Below are 21005 nucleotides of genomic sequence, written 5' to 3'. Positions count from 1 at the left end.
CTGTCCGTCAACCTGAATGGCACCATTCATCCCCATTCACACGCTGTCAATATCCAAGCCAACTGGATACAATCCATGGAGAGGGCTCTCACCCTGCCAGCAAAAATCCCACCAGCTCAGCCTGCCTTCAGAAGCACTTGATTGTTCCCCTTGTCCATTCCTTGCCTCCCAGACCCCCGCCCCATCCCTCAGCAGAAGGGCTGTGACATGGGAGTGACCACTGGGAAGCCCAGTTGCTTCATTCTTGTAGCTTCCTTCCATGGTGCGTGAAGTGCCCAAGGAACGGAGAAGGTATTTAAAGAACAAGCCCAGGCTAAGGGGGAGGAGGACTGCGTCAAATGCTGCCACCCTGTAGCTGGGGTCAGACCTCAATGCAGCAGGCTACAGCAGAGAGGCCAACCTTTAGGGGAGGGTAGTTCCCAGATAGTCACTCTAGTTTGCACTTGGAGGTAAATGTCTTGGCTGTTCAAAAGCACCAAGCGTGGAAAGCTGCACTGTGCAGAGGGAGCAAAGGAAGGCTCTTGCCCCCTTTATCCTCTTCCATCAGGGGGGAACCCACCTGTGTCACAGTGGGAACACTCAGTCCAACCCGTTCTACAACACTGCTGAGACTGCTGTTGGTACCTCCCCGGTTTGCACGTGTACGCACACAAGCCTGATGCTACTCAAGCCTGGCTTTCCAAAAGCGCCTCCCCGCTGACAGCTGGGAAAAGGCCAGCGTGGATGCGCGCCAGCGAGGCAACCATGTCAGCAGCTGTCAGCCCTGGGCTCTTCTCCACCATGCCACAGCTGCGCATGCTCCTGCCACGCAGTAACACCCGCCTCCTACCCGGTGTAGACAGCAATTAAAAGTGCTTTGGGAGCAGAGCTCACCCTCTGGCCACAAGAGTCTATTCCCTATGAAGATATGCCTGCGAAATCCAGGCATCCTTCACAGGATCCACCCCCAGCACAGAGCAAGGAAATGCCTTGCCCCTGCCTGTTTAAGGCAGCTGAGATTGATACGAGTAGCCATGAGCCCAGGGCTGGGCCAATAGAAGAGGCACCTCACAGCTCCTTCTACAGTGTTTGGACACAAGTACCACTCACATACCACGCAGGACATCTTGTCCCTGCCTGCCGTCTGCTGGGACAACCACTACCAGAAAATTGGTCTCTCTAGGCTGGGGACAAAGCAGCAGCAGATAGGTGACCTGTGCTGAGTGTTTAAGCATTGAGATAGTGACTGGCACCTCCACTTTCAAGAGGCAAGCGGTGCTGAAATTGAGGAGCCCAGGTCTGCAACCTCACAGAGACCTGCAGCATCAAAATCCTTAGAACACACGGCAAGGGAACAGGCGCCCCATCTGAAGGCCTCTCACCCTTCGAAAGCCTTTGCCTGCAGAGGCATGAAGTGGGCATGATGCCACCTTGCTAACAGGCAGCATTAAACCCACAAGGCATCTTAGGGTTCACCTAGGGTCTGAGCAAGACACCCACCTGCACAGCTCAGGGATTTGTGGCTACAGCTGTGGGCTGGCTCAGCCAGGGAGCAGAACCAAGTGCATTTGACCTGACACACCATGGAGGGGAGGAAGCCTCAGGCCAAGGCAGCTTGTGGAGACAGCAGCTCCATGGCTCCCCGCGACAAGGAATAACAGCACGCACGGAGGTGGGAGCCCAGGAGCTGGGAAACACAGGGGAATGCAGGGACCTCTGGGTGTCTGTACATCGCAGGAGCAAGTGGGGAGCAATTCCCAGCCTATGCAGATGCATAAAACATGCACGTGAGGATATGGCTTGTTTGCATATGCTCCCTAGGATCCCAGGTGCAAACTTCCACCAAAAGCAAAAGCACACACCCCTCCCCAGACTACAGGCATGGAGCTGGCCTTCAGTCAGGCCAATGACCAGGAGCACAGCAGCCCTGGAAGGAGGAACATCACTGCCCCATTTTTCCCCAACATTACAGTCCCTCTCCTTACTGCTGAGCATCCAAGTACAGAACACCAGCAGAGCATCAGGCCAGTGGTAACGTGCCCTAAGGACCTTGTTTGAGAAGCACAGCTGGCACATGGGGGCTTGGGAGGTCTCAGGCAGGGGAAGCCCAATGCCACCAGCCTTTGTAGGCACGCAGTGAAGGAAGTGGGATGTACCCCTTGGTTTTGCTAGCTATGCAGCCACCTACTAACCACAGCCCCTACCCACAATGCATCTGCAGGCTTTAGACTCAGAGCAGTGCCCTGTCCCAAGTGGCTTGTCCTTCTCTATTGAGGCTCCGAATCCCAGCATAGCTCTACCTGGAAGGTCAATGACCCAGGGATGGGCAAACCATGCCGGGGAAGGCTGCAAAGGGAGAAATGAGCCCCCTATGCTGCTCCTCCAGCTTTGGGACTCCCACAGTATTTTCCAGCTCCTCTCTCTCTGCTACCACCAGTGACTCTGGAGGAAACAATAGTTTAGTGACCTAATCAAAAGCAGCTGCCCAGAATACCAGAAGAATGATGAATGCATGTTAAGTCCCCTTAACAAAACCAGGTCTTATGAGGGTTGCCTGGAGCACTTATTTCATTGCTTTAATTTGTGAATCGTGTTAGAAAGGGGAAAGGGGGGGGAGGGGCTCAAAACCTCCTGGAGGTCTCATTTAGCCAAAAACCCGGAGTAATTAGCCGAATAGCATAATTAAGGAGCAGACACAAAGAGGCCATTGTGCTCACTGCCCCAACAACAAGAAGCACCTCGGACTATTACACATTTCACCCATTCTTCCCAGAGACCGGATGTGCTGCCCTGCCTCTGCAGTCACTGGAAATGTGGTGCCCAGAGACTCTGTGCAGCAAAGCCAGGCCTGATCCTAGGCTGAGCACAGACACCCAAGAGCTTGGAGATTAAGTCTAAGCAAAGAAGTAAGGGGGCTGGGAGGTGGCTGTTTGGGAGTGATTTGCTTGCAAAGATATTCACCCTTCTTCCTCCTCCCGCCTTTGCCTGCTGAGAGAAACACCAGGGTGGTGCCCCAGTTGCTTCCAAAGGATCACAGCTTTTGCAGAGCTGCCTTCAGCTTCCAGGTGCTGGGTGCAAAGCCAGAGCTCTGCCCTGCCTTAGATCCCTTCTGGCTGCTGGAGGAAAGCAAAGCATGTACTCTTCTGACAGATTGTTCTAGATTTCTACACCTCCCCCCCCCCATCAAATCTACGCAGTTACTAAATATCCCTAACCCTTATGGCTCTTTATATCAGCAAATCCCAACATCATTTTACAGGTTGGAAAACCTGAGGCACAGGGCAGGAAAGGGATGTGACCAAGGTCATCCAGCAGGGCAGTGGCAGAGCCATGAGTACCCAGGTGTTCTGAGCCCCTGTCCAACGTCCCTCTCATTCAAATTGCAAACGCGGCAACATGCATGATTTGTGCTCAGTGCTTGCCAAGTCCCAGTGCAGGCGTTTCTCTGACTCAGCAGGCCTCCCGTCGAAGGGGTGGAAAGAAAATGGGTAATCCTGCCAAAGCAGAATACAAACAATGCTGACAGCTGTTGAGATGCAAGATGGAGGGGGGCAGGAAATCAAGCCAGAAAGTGCAGAAAATCTGTTTGTTAACATTTTTTCATGGGGGGGGGAGGAATTCCTTCAGCCAATCACAGTGGAAGAAAAAGAATAGAGGAGTGTGACCGTGGCAAACCCCTCTCAGTGCCATCACAGAGTTATCTCTGGTGACCATTTCAGTTCTTGCTCACAGCCTCCCAGTAACTCCTCCACTTCCTTCTGGGGCAGTTTCTGCACATCTTTAATCCCCGATCTGTCTGATTATGGCATGAAAGCTCAAGGGAAAAGCAGAAAAAAAAACTATTTGAAACAAACTTTTCCCTTCTTGTTAATGCTAACAACTTTTCCATCTATGCAACACAAAACAACTGATTTAAAAAGGGAGAGAATTGAAACAATTCACCTTGGACAGACTCCTTTTGACAGATTTGAACTTGCAGCTCCCCTACCAGAGGCTGCGAACATAAGAAGGGAGGAAGAATGAAAAGAATGAACACTGACAGCAGTGCGAGATCGCTGGCCAAACATGAGAAATGACTCGAGAATAGCTATAGGCTGCCATAGGGGAGGGGGAAAAAAATTCAATCCTCCTTAAAGTGGTTGGACACTAGTCTCTGCAGATGTAGAATCAAGTTGCTAAAGAGGCCCTCAAGGACCGAAGAGAAAAACCACAAGGAGTTCTCACTGGCTGAGGAAGTGGCCAAGATAAGGGCTTCTCAGCCCGCTAACTCTAAGCTTCAGGCTGCCCGAGTATTCTCCACCTTTCTGAAGCCCCACTGATCAAGTAGCAACAATTTCAGGATTTGTCCACCTAACGAGGTAGTCCAGAAGAATTAATCCAGATGAATTCCCTGTGCAGATGCTCTTTATTCTAGTGCTAGCCCTTGTTCCTAAGCAAATGCACTTGATTTCAGAACAGCAGCCTCCACTGTGAAAGTGGATTAGGCTACAATAGGAATTCTTTCGAGTCATTCTTTTTCTAGAACAGGAGTTCTCAACTGCAGCACCCAAGGGTGACACCGCACCGTGAGAGCCTTTTAAAGGTGCCACACCATCTTATCAGGGTTAGGTGTGCAGATACGCGATTCACAAATTAAACCCAGAGATTTTAAATAAGAATCCAAACAGTTAAAAACATTTCTGACCTGGTCTTCTTTGCAACAGAAAAGATGCTCTACTATTTTTTCTATAGTCTAGAAACTAAAGGAGAACACAGCGAAAGCTAAGAGCTGGCGTTTTCTGAGGGGGCCCTTGAATCTAAAGTTGAGACCCACTGGTCTGGAATAGAAGCATGCACACAGGGAGTTCATCAGGAACAGCAATAGCAATAGCACTTCAAATTCACAGTTCCAAGCGTAGCTATACAAGCTTTTGCTTGCACAAATGGTTGCAACCCAGTGTGCTAAGGGGCCTAATTCATTACCTTCTTTGAAGTTTAACTAAGCAAATTACAAACTTTCCAGCCTGGATGAAGTGTAAAACTTGAGAGAGTCCAAAGAAGAGCCACCCATATGATCAGAGACTTGCACAGCAAGCCATATGAAAAAAAGCTGAAGGACCTGGGACTCTTCAGCCTGAAAAAAGAGACAGCTGAGAGAGGACTTGGTAGCAGCTTACCGCTCCATTAGGGGAGTACATCAAGGGCTTGGTGAGCAACTGTTCACCAGGGCACCCTTGGAGAAAACGAGGAGTAACGGCCACTGACTCCTGGAAGACTGCTTCAGGCTCAATATTAGGAAAAACTTCTTTATAGCCAGGGTGTCCAAACTGGAATAAGCTCCCTCTGGAGGTGGTGCAATCACCTACCCTGGAAATCTTCAAGAGGAGACTGGACAGTCACTTTGCTGGGGTCACCTTACCCCCAGTTATCTTTCCTGCCTGGTGCAAGGGGCTGGACCTGATGATTTTCTGAGTTCCCTTCCGGCCTTACAATCTATGAATCTTCTGGACACCTTCAAATGCTTGCACATCAAATAATCAAACATTGAGGGGAGCCCAATACAGGGCTTGTGGCTCCTGCAGACTTCAGTGAAACTCATTAAAAAAAAAAAAAAAACGAGCTATGGAGGCTGTGCTGTGTGTAATCCCAAACACTTCCTGTAGAGCCATTTCCCATGCTGCATCTGATGCTGTCTAAAGCTCACAAGCTAACTGAAAGGGATTCCAAATCAAGGAACCAGGACTCAACCATTTCTAGGTGGTTTTCAGGGACCAAGAGAAGGAATCCAGTGCCTTGGGCTGCTGGAAGTTGCTCCAGGCTGCAGAACGAGTCCCACCCAGACACATGGGGCTGGGGACGTCTCTGTCAGCTGCTGATTCAGGTCCCCTCCTGGCCTCATGGAATGGCAAAGGCAGCTGCAAGGAGGAAGGTGAAGGCAGGCTGCAGCTAGGTATCAGCAAGGGTGCTGAGAGCAAACAGCAGGGAGTTGGGGGTGGGAAACGGTAAACAGATAACAGCAGAGGGCTGAGAACTCAACCTTGGCAGCATTTTCTGGAGGTGTCAGAACAGCGGAGAGAGAAAACAGGACCCAGGGAGGGAATGGGGCCTACCAGCCTCAGTGCCAAATGCTCTGCTAGCACTTCACAGAAGCGCACACACAAGCAGCTTCATTAAGGAGGAAGCTTCAGGCTTCACTTTTTGTGCCCTTCCCAAGTCTCCTTCCCAGAATTGAGTTGCTGGCAAAGCGGGAAACACCACATGAAGGTAAAGCTTCCCATAAACGCTTGGCGCTGCTGGGCTGTTGACAGGAACTGGGAACCTCACAACACACCTCTGACTTCTATACCCCAGCCTGCCAGGGTCCCCATGCCCAGCACGGCATGGACCCAGCTCCATGGCTCTTCAGAACAAGCCAAACCCCAGACAAACGGTTGCATCCTACGGTATTCTGCTTCTGCCAGGTCTGAGCCCAGGGATGACCAAAGCATGACTCCTAGCACAAGACACAGAAGAGAAGATACAGCGTCCAAGGTAAATCTCAGACCAGTCTAGGATTCACAAGCACCCACTGGCATGACAAATTGCTACCCAGGTATAAGACGCTCTTCCTGATCTACCTCACCTGATGGACCTTATTCTACCCCAGTGAAACATCCCACATCTTCCTAGCATGGTAGAATATGCTACCAACTGCTAACGCAGTACTTCATGGTCAGGGCAACTGCAGAGAGGGCTGCATCAGAGCGGGGAAGAAGCTGCTTTGTCAGGAAAAGCATGGTAATCAAGGGAGCTCCAAATTCTGGCCCCGCTACCCAGGCCTCCATTATGAATCCTGTACAAAATGCAAAGTCTGTGGCACGCAAACTCGTTGGGTCATAAAGTGGTAACGATAAGGACAAACTCCTTGTAGCCTTGCCCAACAGCACAAATGCTGCCCCATGATGGAACAAAATCTGCCAACAGCCATTTTGGCACAAGGCTCTCTGAAATACGACAGTATTTGGGCATAGAAGCCCTCAAGCCCTCTGAAAATAGAAGCCGGGGTGCTTTTCAAGACATCACTGCTTGTCGAACTGCACGGCTGCTCATGACTTCTCCGACGCAGCGCACTGCAGAACAAAGTCTAGAGCCAGAGTGAGATCTAGTAAGACTTCCATTCTCTCATGCTTATATTAACTGTATTACCCCACCCGCTCTGGTTTCTACGCGTTGGCTTGCAGCCAAACCCTGGGAGCCATGCACATCTGGAAGGATGGTTTCAACAGGAGCAGAAGGTGCTCTTGCCCCTTGTCTGGCAATGAGAGCTTTGCCAGAAGTTCTCGTCTCATCAATTCCTGTATTTTAATCCTTTTTCTTGGCAACCCTGAACAACACATTCAACAGGGCGCATTTTCCTTTGCAAAAACAACTCAGATCTGCCTCTGTGTAGTTGCTTATGCTAATATCCCAGGCTCACCTCAAAAAAGTTTTACTAAGGAAAAAAAAACCATGCTGAAAGCATTTAATGTTTTTAGAAATGTGCTTTATTTATTTTGGGACCGCAAACATTATTATGCATTAATTGTAGCTGCATGGGTGTTATGGGGCATAATTACGCAGCAGAGATAAGCCAGTTATTCAATGCCTTGTCTGCATTTCCAGACCCTAGTGAGGTTAGCTTTTTTTCCAAGTTGGTCTTAACCCTGAAATTCCAGGTGTCATATGGTTCATTTGGGGATAGCATCATCATCACCCTGCAACGTTAAGTTCTACTTTAAATGACTAATACAAAAACCCATTAATCTTAGCTCAGTTATACATTGTGCATGTCAGGGAATCCATTGTGCGTGTCAATGGCCCTAGAGAGGATAGGGTGAACTTCATTACAGCTGTTAATGCCCACTCTCTTCACTTAACCATAAGCAGAAGAATTTACAACTCATTCAACTAAATGCAACTGTTTTTAAAGCTTTATTGGAAGAGCTGTACTTACGCAAGTGGGTATGCATGGGTGGTGTCTTTATATCCAAATACTTATCCCAGCAAAAAGTCTAGAAGTAGACCTGGTTATACCAATATGAACTCGCATACCCCTAAATGAACACCAGCAACACAAAAACAAGCACTTTTATACCCAGAGAGTTACGTGTACCCCTAAACTGTTTTGCTAGCACTGTCATATAGGTCTAATGCATAATGCAGTCTTTAGGAGTTAGACCTATATTGTCCACTTTAAACTTGGCTCTTTCAGGAGTGTTTTTTTTTTTTTTTAAATGCCCTTTTGTTTCCATTTATCATCCAAAATACTGGGGAATTTCTCATGCAAAAGAAATCCAGATGGTTTGGTGACACGGTGAAAGAAACAGAGGTATGTTTGAGTCTTCTGGGCACTGCATTCTAATACCCTGGTCCAGCCTTGTTTTCACAAGCTACTCAGAGACTGTGCCTTTGTTCGGGAGCTTGCAGGGTGTGCGAGTCTGGAGAGGGAGGTGTCTTAAGTCCCAGAGGCAGCATTACTCTACTCGCCTTAATGGACCTTAGCCTTCACCTGGGACTCAGCTTCCAAAGCACGTGTGCCCTGCAGCAGGTCTGTACACACCACAAAGAGTGGCAAAGAACATCCGAAAAGCACAGTCACAGGCTCATGTAAACAGAGAAGCAGAGAAACGCAGATCCCCAGCCCTAGGAACACGAGCCTGGCTTTGCTCCCTCAACAGCCACTCGCTCCAGTCCTAACTTGTCCCTCCACGAAACAAGGATCTAGTTTGTTCTTGACTCTGAATTTAAAAAAAGAAAAAACAACCAAACCAGCAGGTGACGTCCGCATTATTCAGCCCTGAGAGCAATCCCGCCCTACTTCAGGGAGATGGTTTTGCTATGGCAACCTCGAAGAGAACAAGCGGACTAATCTATTTGAGCTGTTCAAGTATAAGAAGGAAAACACCTGAACAATGGGGAAGGATTTGGAGAGGACATTACCTGAAGGCAGCTGAGTAACGCAAGACACACACCTGGGCTCTCGGGCACACCATGCACACACCCCCTCTTCTCCTCCAAACAACCCTACTGCAGATTGGCTCTCTCAAGGAGGACTTCCATGTTAGAATAACCCAGCTCCCTGGGGAAAAAACAGCAGGATTGACACCATTTCTGAGGAACAGCTTCCAACTCAGGCTGTCAAGTAGGGAAGAACACAGCAAAGAGCCTGGCCTTCCAAGACAGAGGCAGGCCCAACAAAAACAAAGGAAAAAGAAAGATAAACTGAGTAGGTGTGGGTGAACTAAAGAGCAGAAGGACACTCTGGAGATGACCAATTCCTGCCTTGGGCTCTCAATCCATGTTCATTCAAACTGACTTCCCTAATGGCCCTTCATGTTGTTCCATGAGGGCATAGGGATCTAACCCTCAACTTTATGATCACTATAAAAGGTAACCTCCCCAGAGTTACCTGGTTGCCGCTACCTTCTCCCATGAGCAGGCTTTTCAAGCCTAGCCCTCAATCGCTGGGTTCCACACACCCAACCTAGTGTCCTTGCTCCTACACATACAGCCTTGCATTTAGCAAACGTTCAAATGAGCCCAGCTCACCCAGCAACCTGTATCATTCCTCAGCAGGCCTCCCATCTGAAGCCCTGCAAAGTACCTGCTATTCTGTACGGTATCCAGGTTATAGTAGTATTGGTCTACAGGCAAAAGGAATCAGAACTCATGGTAGAGGTGATATCTTTTATTAGACCAACTAGATCTTTGCAAAAAAAAATTTTTTTGTAAAAACCTAGTTGGTCTAATAAAAGATATCACCTCTACGACGAGTTTCATTTCCTTGCACCTCTGTAAGCCACATTGGGGAAGAGAAAGTGACCCAGAGCACAGGAGATCTGTACCAGGAGGAGCCTGGAAATCTCCCTCCCCACACAACTCTGAGTGCAGAGGAGAGCCCCCACAAACTGTCTCTTCAGTACACTCACACTCCTTGCACTCCGGGATGAAGTCCAGCCTCTGCATCTACCACTGTGCAGAGATGCGCTTACGGGGTAGGAAAGGGGATGGGCAGGGACAGGAAGCAAACAGCTTTCCCCAGGGAGCAGTTTTGACTCAAGGCCATGCCGGCAGGGGAATCAAAGGCTCCCCTTCCTCCAGCCACCAGCCAGCAGACCAGCTGGCTTCCTGTCGCTCTGTGTGAACAGCCCACAATCCACCTCTAGGATCTGCTGGCTGCCTGGGGCTGAGCAGGAAGCCCCTTCTGCCCCTTATTCATTTGGGGCATGGGGTAGAGGCAGCAAGGAAACCACATCTGTGCCACACCAAGCTACCCCAGGCTTCAAGCAGAGGCTGAGCCAGCCACGGCAGATACACTAACGACAGGCAGGAACCAACCAGCGATCATGTCTGCACAGGATGAGAAGTTCCCTGGCAGAGGACCCAAGCTGTATACAGGTCTGCCAGACACCAAAAAAACCTTGGCATCCACACTGGCCTGGGGCTGAAAACCAATAGTGCTCCTGAGCATGGAGGCAGGATTCAAAGAGCTCCCCCATGCACAAGGAAAAGAGCACCCACCATCTTCACCTCTCCGGACCACCACCCCTAAAAGATGGAAATCCTTCCCTGCTTTCTGACACCTTGGTCTGCCTCCAGAAGAGGCGACATCATGGCACTGTACAATGCGGCCTGGGGCTACTCCCAGTAGCTGCGTGTGCTCTGGCCAAAATATCTTCCAAGAAACAAATAAGCACAGAGCAACACACTGGGGAAGACAAACATCCAAAAGACTCTGGCACAATGAGTTTCCCCATTCAGATCTACGGTCTGGGAACCTCACGGGTGCCATCCGAGTCCCTCACACTCTGCAGGAGAGCCGGGCAAGACCCTCCCAGGCCAAGCACACCTCCCCAGAAAGACTCCTCAAGCCATCCAAGGGCCTTCAGAAAGGCAGGCCCCTCTGATCAATGCCCAGCAGTTCTTGCTGTCATCAGGCCCACGTGCTAACAGCCCATCCCTGTGCTTCCAACTACAGGAGAGGGTCTCTGGAGACGCTGGGACTCTAGACTCGTCTCCTTGTAACCTCCCGGGCACTCGGCGCACCATCAGTCACCACCTCACAGCCGGTTCTTGGAGAGACAAACCTCTGTTGTACTACAGTGGAAAAATGCCTCATCCTCTTTGAGCACTTAAGGGCTTTGACAGTTGTTCCTTCGAGCAGGGCTCCTCTATGTATCCTAGGCCAAAATAGACGCAGAAGCCTTGACCGAAACGTCTTGATTGGCAGTGGCAAGCATTCCCAGCTAATAACAACTAAATAGGGACCTTGTAATTGGTCCTTGCTAAATTCCACAGCCTGCTTAGAGCCCCTTGGCAACATAATGAGAGCAGCTTACGCTGCAAACTAAACAAACACTATATTCAGCCACCATCTGTATCTCTTCAAGGGGCATATGCAGGGTGGGGAGAGGTGCTGGCTGCCTAAGAAAGTACATGGGCCTCAAGACAATGACAAGTGGCCCATTAGCACAGCTTCGTCCCGACATTGCATCCTCTCAGAAAGCACCCACAGGATAAAAAGCCAGCTCTCTGCCTTGGCAGACTCCAGGCTGCAGCCAGGAGAGCCAATACAAGTAAAAATCCCTGTGCTGCTTTAGACCCCAGAAACGGCATTCCTCAAACAGGGTTTCAGCCTGGGCTTCATGTTGGCTATAGGCAGCAGAAGGCTGGGGCTAACGGGGTGTAGCTTGTCTCCCTCCCCACCCCCAAACTGGGCCAGAGACAGTGGCTCCAGTGTCACTGCCACTACAGCGCTGTGCCTAGTGGCCCTGCCGCACGCTCCTCCACCATGTGCACAGCACCAGCATGCACGGCCCCAGAACGGCCCTGCGGGAGGGAGAAGCAGGGTCAGGCGGACACGCTCCACACTGCCCAGCCCCCCACAAATAATATTGTCTAGTGCCACTTATGGTGTTGGCCCACAGCTGGGCAAAGGCAGGCAGGAAATCGCTTCATGGCACTGCAGAACCACAGAGGAAAAATCCCATGTGGTCTATTACCTTCTCCCTCACCCGCTACCCTTCACAGCAGGAAAGAATGGGACTGACCCTTGTCACAAAGCCAAAGCTTAGTGGTAGGATGGGAGGCAGCACAGTGCAAAGGATTGTTTGCTATGTGTCTTCCTCTTGCCACAGGTTCCCATAGCTCAGGACAGCATCTTCCCCTCCTCTCATGGGGAAAAACACTGCAATCAACTTTCCTGACTGTGAAAAGCACCTCTCAAATGGGGTGAGATGCAAAGACACCCAGCTAGTCTGCAAGCAACAACAAGGCTGATAGTGCAGGGTACCTGATATTGTGAAGAGATGCAGTGTTGAAGAGCCAGTACCAGAGGGAGCAGCCTTGGGTATGAATCAGGCCCAGATGCCACAGTATGGGATCACTTTCCTTTGGGGCCAAGGACTATGATCCCTTTGTCCTGGACCCAACTGCAAGGGTTCCAGCAAGTACCCCTGCAATAGGATCAGTGCATGTGGGTACCGTGGGGAAGCCAGGGACAGGGCCAACCCAGACTGACTCCCTGGGACACAGAGGCTGCTAGTAAGGGCTTATTATGCAGGAGGATCAGAGGGTTCATTAGGAGAGTGGCTGTGAAATACCCAGGTGGATGGAGAAGACCTTCCTATTGCTTCCACACCTCTCCCTCACCTCCAGTCCATCATTCCTCTCCAAGCACGGAAATCATAATCTCCAGGGACTGGGGAAGTGGGGTGGGAATCAAAGCCATGCCAGAGCGTCCTTGTTTCAGACCATCCAGCAATCCCTGGGCAAAAGAGCAGCTGTGAGAGATTTCACTAAGGTTGAATGGATCTCCCACTTTATGGCTCCAAACGCAGTTGCCATAAATATTGGAACAAAACAGCCAAGCTGTCCAGAATGTAACCCAGGCTTTCAGCTGAGGGGGAGGGCGTCTCCAGAGGCAAACAAACAGAGTCCAGGCCTTGTTAACACCCTGCTCAAACTTCTAAGGAGCTGTGCTCATTACAAAAGCTGCTACAAGCAAATGCACAGACCAGGAGACCCAGGCAGGGAGCAGCCCCTTGGAAAGGCCAACCAACAGCAAGCATTAGGCACTGGTGAAGGGACCCACCCTTGGAATAAAACTTGGCCTTTGTTGGTGTTATCAGTCCAACACAGCAATGCCCTGAACCCTCCCATAACAGGTTTTTAGAATTCCCAAGCTATGTTTTCACACCACCACATTTTAGCAGCCTCCAGCTTCAAGAGAAAGAAAGAAAGATGTGGACATATGAGAAAGCATCCAGCAGAATGACAAACATGATGGGAGGCTATGAGATGGGGCTGAAAGAACTTGCATTCATTTATTTGGAGAAGAAATGACAGAAGCAGAAGGACTTGATAGCAATCCTCAAATCCCTGAAAGAAAGAGCAACATTACATGAGAGCATGAGACAGACTAGTCTCTGAAGCTGCAAGGGACAAGACTGAAAGCAATGGTTAAACCTTCATCCTTGGACCTTCTTAACAGCAGGTTGGAAAGGCGCTTGACTGAGATGTTTTAGACAGGGGCTAACCCTGGCTTGAGCCAGGGGGAGCTGGATTTATCCTCCTGAGGCCTCTACTAGCCCTTGAAGCACATTGGTGTGGAAAAGGGTGCCCAGAACTCCCTTACAGGCTGCTGTCTGCCCTGGGGCTCCAGGGATCCTGTCTCTCTCACACATGCACGTGTGTGCAGTTGGCGGTTTTGGTTTCTTGCCTCCAAATATCCCAACGGCAAAGTCAAACTACAGTACTCACAAATGCCAGAAATAAGCCCATCCAGGGAAGCCCTAATCCAGCCCACCACATGCACGTACCACGCGACAGCTCTGCCATCATCACCAATCCCATAGTTATACCGTATCAGCTGTCCCTGGGTTCCCTTTATCCTCATCACTCAGCATGTGGCCCATGCAACCTTACTGACTGCATGCCGATCACAGCCTGCCCCACGCACAGCCCTGGCCAGTTTTCCAAAGGTTCACATCACTGTAACGTAACTGGGCTTTGCAGACAGCCCTGAGCAGGACAACCCTGTAAAAGCAGGAGGGCGAATGCCCGTTTCACTGAAAACAGGGACCCAAAGAGACTGAGGGCAGAAGCTGCTGAAGAAAGGAATCCCTTTGGGCGCCCAGTTCAAGATGCCAACCGCTCCATTTGTTGAGAACCGCATATGTTCTAAGAGCGGAGAGCCCTCAAAATCCCTGCAGGTTGAATGGGGCAACTAGAAGCCGAACATATTCCATGAAGGCCCATCAGCAGGAACTCTGTGGCAGAGAGAAGGATCCAATCCAGTTCTCCAGGGCAGTATTCATCTGCCTTTAAACCTGACCCTGCCTCTTCTCTTTCTACAGTTCCCAGCCACACTCACTACAAAACATTCACCTTCTGCAGCAAGGGACAACGGGCTTTGACAGGCACCAACCTCCTCCGCGCACAGCCCTGAGTGATCCTACAAGCAGACCAGGCCGTGCAGTGAATGAGCCAGAAGCCTTAAGGAGAGACAACAAATGCATGACACAGTATTTGACTTCGGGCCAAATTTTGCAAGAACCAGTCACCTAGAAGCAGCCTGCCAACACCATATCTAGGCAACCAAGGACAAGGATTTCAAGAGCACCTAGCTGATTTAGCAGCCCAAGATGTGCATTCTTAATTCACCTACCCTAAATACGGGATTGCATTAAGCCCCTGTGTCTTTCTGATAACATACTTTTATCATAACGCATATGTGCAAGTGAACTAAATTAAGGTCCTTACCTCTTCCATGCTTAGTTTTTCTACCTTAGTGGTCTCTTAACAAAGTTCTTCTTAAGGGATTTCCCAGATTTTAAAAAGTCATACTGCAACAGCCCCCATGCATTCCCCATGGGAATCTTTGGACACAGGTCACAGACCTCTTTCGATTGAATTACAAGGAGCAGCCCTCACAACAGTTAAGTTGTTACCCTCCAAGCCGGTAACCCAGTGAGGGAGCACACATATAAGCAGTTACCGCAGAGCTGCTGACAGAAGTAATTTCCCTCCCCTTCTACCTGGTAGTAAATAATTCATCTACCCACTCCCTGACTCACGAGACCCTGTGCAACACTAAAGTGGTATCATCCACAGGAGCGTCAATGAAACTGGTAAGTGTTCACCAATGCTATGGCTGTGAGCTGCCCAGGTGATTGTGCCTAGCACACACGTGGCCAGCAGGGTGCAGCTGTGCCAGGAACTACAATGCTGTGCCTCTGCAAATGCAGCACAATCAGAAAGCCTGATTTCTAGGAACAGCTTTGCCTACTACTAATTAAACACAAACATAAGATCGTGGAGCTCCAAGAAAGCAGCTCAAGTGGCTTGGCAAGATCAGTGCACAGGGCTCCTCCGTTCTAAGCAACACACACTGGGGGAAAAAAAGAAAGAAATCACTGCCTAGAGGGAACACCCAGACAGCAAAGCTACAAGCCACTGGCTCCCTCTTCAAATGTCTACTGGAGCACAATACATTCTCCAGCATCCTCACCTGAGAAAACAAACCTGCATGGAAAGCACCATACACAGTTGTTACCATGTGACATGGCCTTTCATTCAGAAGGATGTTGGGCTTGAAGGCCACTAAAAAATAATGCTGGAAGTAACCAGGCAAACCAGGGCCCCAGTGCAGTACATGGATTGGAGCGTTTTCCAGGCAACTCTCGGAGATACCAGCCTCCCTCCAAACCTGTTCATACTGACCTAAGAGCCACATCCTATTCCCAGATGAATGGGCCAGGTGTGGATGCCACTGGAACACAGGAGGGAAGAGATTAGCAGTAAGGAGCTAGTGAGAGGGGTGGTCCTGATGGCTAAGCACACAACAAACACTGATTTTCAGAGCTAAGTTCCCTGGAATTTCCCAGACCCTCCCTATACCTGAAGAAGGGTATTTGTGCCCGAATGCTTGCAAAGAACATTTTTTTCCTATTTAGTTGATCTAATAAAAGATATGACACATCTACCCAAAGAACCTTGTCTGGAATTAAATGGCACAGAACACAGGCCCTTAATTGCTCACTGTCTCTTCACCATTTCCCAGAGCCTCCAGCTGCCTCGCCTGGGATCAAAGTATCAGGCTGGATTTTTTTTTCCTGTTCCTGTACCCTCATCAGACCCAAGATCACTTCCAGAGGAACTAGGGTACTGAAATACTGGTGAATCCATTTCCCTTCTATTCATAGCCAATTTCACTTTCAGGTTCAGTCTTTATGTGGCCAGTCCTCCCGGAAAGGTTTCTCCTTCCAAAGACTGGTTTCACTTCCTTTTTAAAGCACTAATAGTTAAAACTCAAAACACACAGAACATTAAAGAGTTATTCTAGTTCCTTGAACAGAAGGATCTCTCCCAGTTTTTTGTGGTGGTACAGCTATGTCCAAAAAAGCAGTACTGGTGGTATAATCAGGTTAGTGCAGACTGGTATCTTCCACACTCCTATCACAGCTATTTATTTTGATTTTGGTGCAAGCATATTCCACATACTGCCTGTCCCGCTTCTCCTGAAAGACTATGGACAATTGCTTATAGCAGAGATGAGGCAAACAGCCCCGAATTCACCACGCATAGCCATCATTTTGACTGTGTTTTGGTCACTGTTCTCAAATCCTAAGGGTCACCAAAAGCCAGTATGGAGGAGTGGTAAACTAAGTCTTTTCAATGCATCTCCTGAGGCCTGCAGACCTTTCCTAGTTTTCTAGTTCTACCTTTAAATGTCCAAGGCGTTAGGGTCTTCAACCCTGTCCCTGCAAGAGGTGACCCCAGATGCAGGAGGCCTTCTCTAGCGATCAGTCCAAATCAGCCTTTACTTCATTTCATCCACTCCTCACGGTTCCCTTTCCCATGCATGACCCCATTTAATAGCTCATCATAAGTCACCTTTGTTTGCTAGCTGCAGTGTCACTGCAAAGCCATCCATATGTAGCGCTTGTAACCTCTCCGCCATCCACACATAGCACTTTTAACCTCTCCAGTACATAGACACTGGCATTACCTTCATCACATTAGACAGATGGACTGGCACTCATTTTTTTTGGCTGCTCTTCTCTGGATTCTCAACATCTTTGAGGATAAGATGCCCCAAAAGCCAACACAATCCCAAGCAGCAGAACTGAACACAGGAAAAGCTCCAGTTTCCTATATTGGAGACAAGAAGCTGCTTTTACAAGGATCAAATTGCACTGCCCACACTTCAGACTCTGCCAGCTCCTTCCAAGGTCCCCTCAAGAGACAGCTTCTACTTTACTGGCCTGTTGGCTACACCCAGCCCCTTCAAGCCCCCTCTGCTGGCTCTCCCACCATGCCCTACCTTCCCCTCATCATCTCCCCACTTCTTTCCCATGGTGAACAGTCAGTATCTACCATGCAGGATACAGTTTCTCTCTCAAGCTGCTACTTCCCCTTGGACAATCCACTCTGAGAAGTCAAGACTTGGAGGGTGGGGTTCTGCTTTGGTGCCCACAAAACAGACACCTAAGCTGGGGAGTGAAAACTGCTGAACCACTCAATCACCACCATTACAAAGAGGCTGGACGTGCTCCTGCTTTCATTCCCCATCTCCCTCCTCCTTCTCTTTTATTCAGCTCACCTGCTGAGTCTTGCCTTACACTAAGCTTGTTGGGAGGAGGATTGTCTTGTTTGTCTGCGCAGTACATGGCACAGTGGCTGAGGCCTGTAGGCAGCAAGGGAATCTGAGGTCAGAGGGAACCGTTAAGATCACCGAATCTCCCCAGGCCACCAAACCTTATCCCTGAAGTCCTGTGTCAAATGCTGTACAGTTCCCTGCACAACAGCATCTCTAGAAAAGCAAGCAAGCTTGATTTAAAGCCCTGAGTAACAGATCCACACCAAGACCCTCAAAAAGCCGTGCCAATGCTAAGCTCCTGTCCCCACTAAAGATGTACACCTTTGCTTTCAGCTTAAATTCACAAAGCCTCAGCTTCCTGCATGGGAAATCTTAACGCTTTGGTCAAACTGGTTCCCTGGTATAACAGATCCTCTTGCTCCGCAGGTACTTCCAGGCAGCGGATGAGTCGCAGAACTCACTCTGCCAACAGAAAGATTCTGCTCCAGTCTCACCATAGGGTAGATTTTTTCAGTCCCCATCTCCATTCTTGTGGCCTTTTTCTTGGGACCTTCTGCAATGGTATTCAATGCCAGGTCCCTGCTCCTGCTCAGTGTTCCCTTGGCCATCTTGGTAAGACCACGTGAGTCTCTCTGGCTACAGTACAGCACTGGTGAGGCCCTGGCTAGTGAGACTGCTTGCCATCACCCCAAACCTTCTCAGACTCACAGCTCTCCAAGATGCACTTCCCACTTTGCAAGCTCTGCATCCTTTGTCTCAAGGTAGACACTCCCAGAGCACTGGGCTAAACTGAGAAGCAAGCTGATTCTTCACCTCAAGCTGAATAAAAAGACTCATCTGGTGTGGTTTCAAAACTAACACTTCCCAGGAAATCCAAACATAATCCCATCAACACAATCACCTTTATCAACCAAACTTACAGTCCCACCAAATTAATCAAGCTAGCTGAAGATGGCTATTGAGAAGGAGCCAAGTTATCTGGCTTAGCTCTATTACCACCACCCTTTAATTCATTCCTGAAGGAGTCCCCACATCAGCCGTGTCATTAGTTTCCCAACAGGCCCATTGCTTCCCCATCATCCCATCTGCCCTTTTATAACACTGACACAGCACTAGTTTTCTTCACTCCCCTGGATCTTTCTAGGGACTCCAGCATGTATTTATTTAAATCAGCACCATCAACTCCTCTCTGCTTGTATTTTTAATCTTACTCTGTCCTCTCTCATTATATCTTAGTCCTGGCTGGTATTTGCCATTCCACCCAATTAAGTGTCATCTGTTACATTTATTAATACAAATAGTGACAAACTAAGAAAATAACCTTTATCCCTCACCCAACCATCAGCCAATTACAAATAGACACATTTATATAACCATGTCCTGGAGACAAATACAGTCCATTACGATCCTGCAGAAAATGTCAAAGCCTCTAAGTCCCTACGATCAGTAACTGTGTTTTACTAGTGTAGCTGCATTATACAGCTGTGCGTGGGACTCTCCACACTGCTGAACAAAACAGTGGCATGAAGTAGGACTCGACCCCTTAGCCATTTCAGCAGCCTGGATCCCATTTCAGTGCCAGATGCAAACCAACTTCATGCGACTTACCCCTTGGTCTCGAAGGAACTGTGTCTTCTACGTTCACTTTACAGAAAAAGTATGCAAGTTCCTCCTCTCCACAAACACATCTATAAATCATGTCTGCCAACCGGGAATCCTACAGGCCTGGCAAAGCGGAGCCGGGGTGTCGCTGACACCATTTGTGTTCCAAAGCCGTGAGGCGGATACAGATTTGCTTCCCAAGAGATGCTCTTCCAGGCTAACAAACCCCTTAAGATTATGGGGCCTATTTGTACCAGAATCTCAAGTCCTCCGGTGCCTGGGAGCAACAGGCACAAGCTAGCAAGCGAGCTGCTCCAGCCAACTTTATGCCACATGAAAACACAACAGCTCCCAACTGCTGAACACCATGACAGCGCAATTAGCCAAGTCAGCTGGAAAGGCTTCTCAGGCTTCTCTTAATTACAACCAACTTAGGCATTGCATTTATTTTATTCAGCCCCTTCCTCTCAAAAGACCAAAAAAAAAAAGCTCCAGAATTAAATCGGGAGTCCTGATAAGGGAACTAATCACTGCTGCTGGAGGCTCCTAATAGGTGCCTGTTGGGGGGGGGGCAAGCAGGGAAGGAATGACCACTGGAGGGTGGCAGCATTTGCAGAGCTGGGGGCTTCCATTTGCACCCTAAGGCTGGGTCAATTTGCTTAATCACTTCTGCAAGCACTGAAGGGGAGACAGACAATGTCAGTCCATTAGCAGCTTTTAAAAAGTCTAAGAGGGCTCTTTCAATGAGAAAAGGCAGTGCAAACAGCAGAGAAACACCCTCGGCCCCCTCTCAGGGGCACAGGCTCCTCGGGGCCTTTATTTCCCAGCCTGGATTTGCATTCCCCTTTTCAATCAAGGCATTTGCAAAGTAGCAGCAGGCCTGTCTCCTGAAATAAAACCGATTTTGCAAAAGCTCCCGCAGGACCTACAGCTCCTCTCAGGGGGTCTGGATCTGGAGCCAGGCAAGTAACAGAAAAAAAAGCCCACAGCTAAGCCAAAACCGGCATTATAAAGCGACTCCGTGCCCCGCACGCACTCGGCGAAACACCTACAAAGAAAGTTCAGAGCCAAGTTCCCGCGCCCGGGCGGCGGATCGGGGCCTCCCCCCGGCGCCGGGCGCCGCTGCCCCTCGTGTCACAAAGCCCGAGAGGCCCCGCGACACCGAGCGCTGCGCAGCGGCCCCCGGCCCGCCGCCGCTCAACGGGCCCCAGAGCCCCAGCCACGGGTTGATCGTCTGCGAGGGGGCCCTCGGGTCCTGTCTCTGCGACCTTGCGAGCGGAGCCCGAGCCGAGCCGAGCCCTGCCCTGCCCGCCCCCCGGCCCCACTCACCGTGCGGGCCCCGCCGGGCGACAGCGCTCCGTTGGGCAGGTAGGGGCTGCCCAGCTCGGGCAGCATCAGGAAGGGGTAGGCGGGGTAGGGGCCGCTCTTGAAGAACCCGGCATCGTGCTGCCTCCTCACCACTGCGGGCACAAGGGGGGCAGAGGTTGGCGGCGGGCGGGCAGCGCCGGGGCCGGGGAGGGGAGGGAGAGGGGCGCTACCTTCGGCCACGTAGTCCCGCGGCTTCTGGAAACTTTCCCGGGGCTGCTGCGCCGCGCGCTCCGCCTGCGGGAGACAAAGCGTGAGAGGCGGCCCGGCCCGGGGCTCCCGCTCCCCGCCCCCCCGGGCTCCCGCTCCCCGGCCCGGCCGCACCTCGGAGTCGGAGCCGGAGCTGGCGCCGCGCGCCTCGGACTCGTGCACCAGCGACGACTTGAGCTCGTCCAGGTCCCCGTGCGCCGAGCCGCGCCCCGCGCCCTTGTCCTGCTCCTCGCCCTCGTCCTGGAACGGG

The 21005-nt window shown here is 50.3% G+C and overlaps 1 protein-coding gene across 1 annotated transcript in view; it reads right to left on the bottom strand.

Annotated features, from left to right (window-relative positions):
* TCF7L1 (transcription factor 7 like 1) overlaps positions 1-21004 on the bottom strand; it is a gene marked incomplete at its 5' end in the record, with an annotated part of 56886 nt that extends 35882 nt beyond the window's left edge. The window contains 3 exons of the mRNA XM_019556662.1: positions 20510-20640; positions 20719-20782; positions 20870-21004. Coding sequence (XP_019412207.1) covers positions 20510-20640; positions 20719-20782; positions 20870-21004 — 330 coding nt within the window. The remainder of the gene's footprint in view (positions 1-20509; positions 20641-20718; positions 20783-20869) is intronic.
* Between the last annotated feature and the right edge of the window lies 1 nt (position 21005).

This window comes from Crocodylus porosus, unplaced genomic scaffold, assembly GCF_001723895.1.
Source record: "Crocodylus porosus isolate Cpor-Errol unplaced genomic scaffold, CroPor_comp1, whole genome shotgun sequence".
NCBI classification, from domain to species: Eukaryota; Metazoa; Chordata; order Crocodylia; family Crocodylidae; genus Crocodylus; species Crocodylus porosus.
The sequence above is the reverse complement of the archived record's forward strand: the minus strand, read 5'-3'. Positions and strand labels throughout refer to the sequence as shown.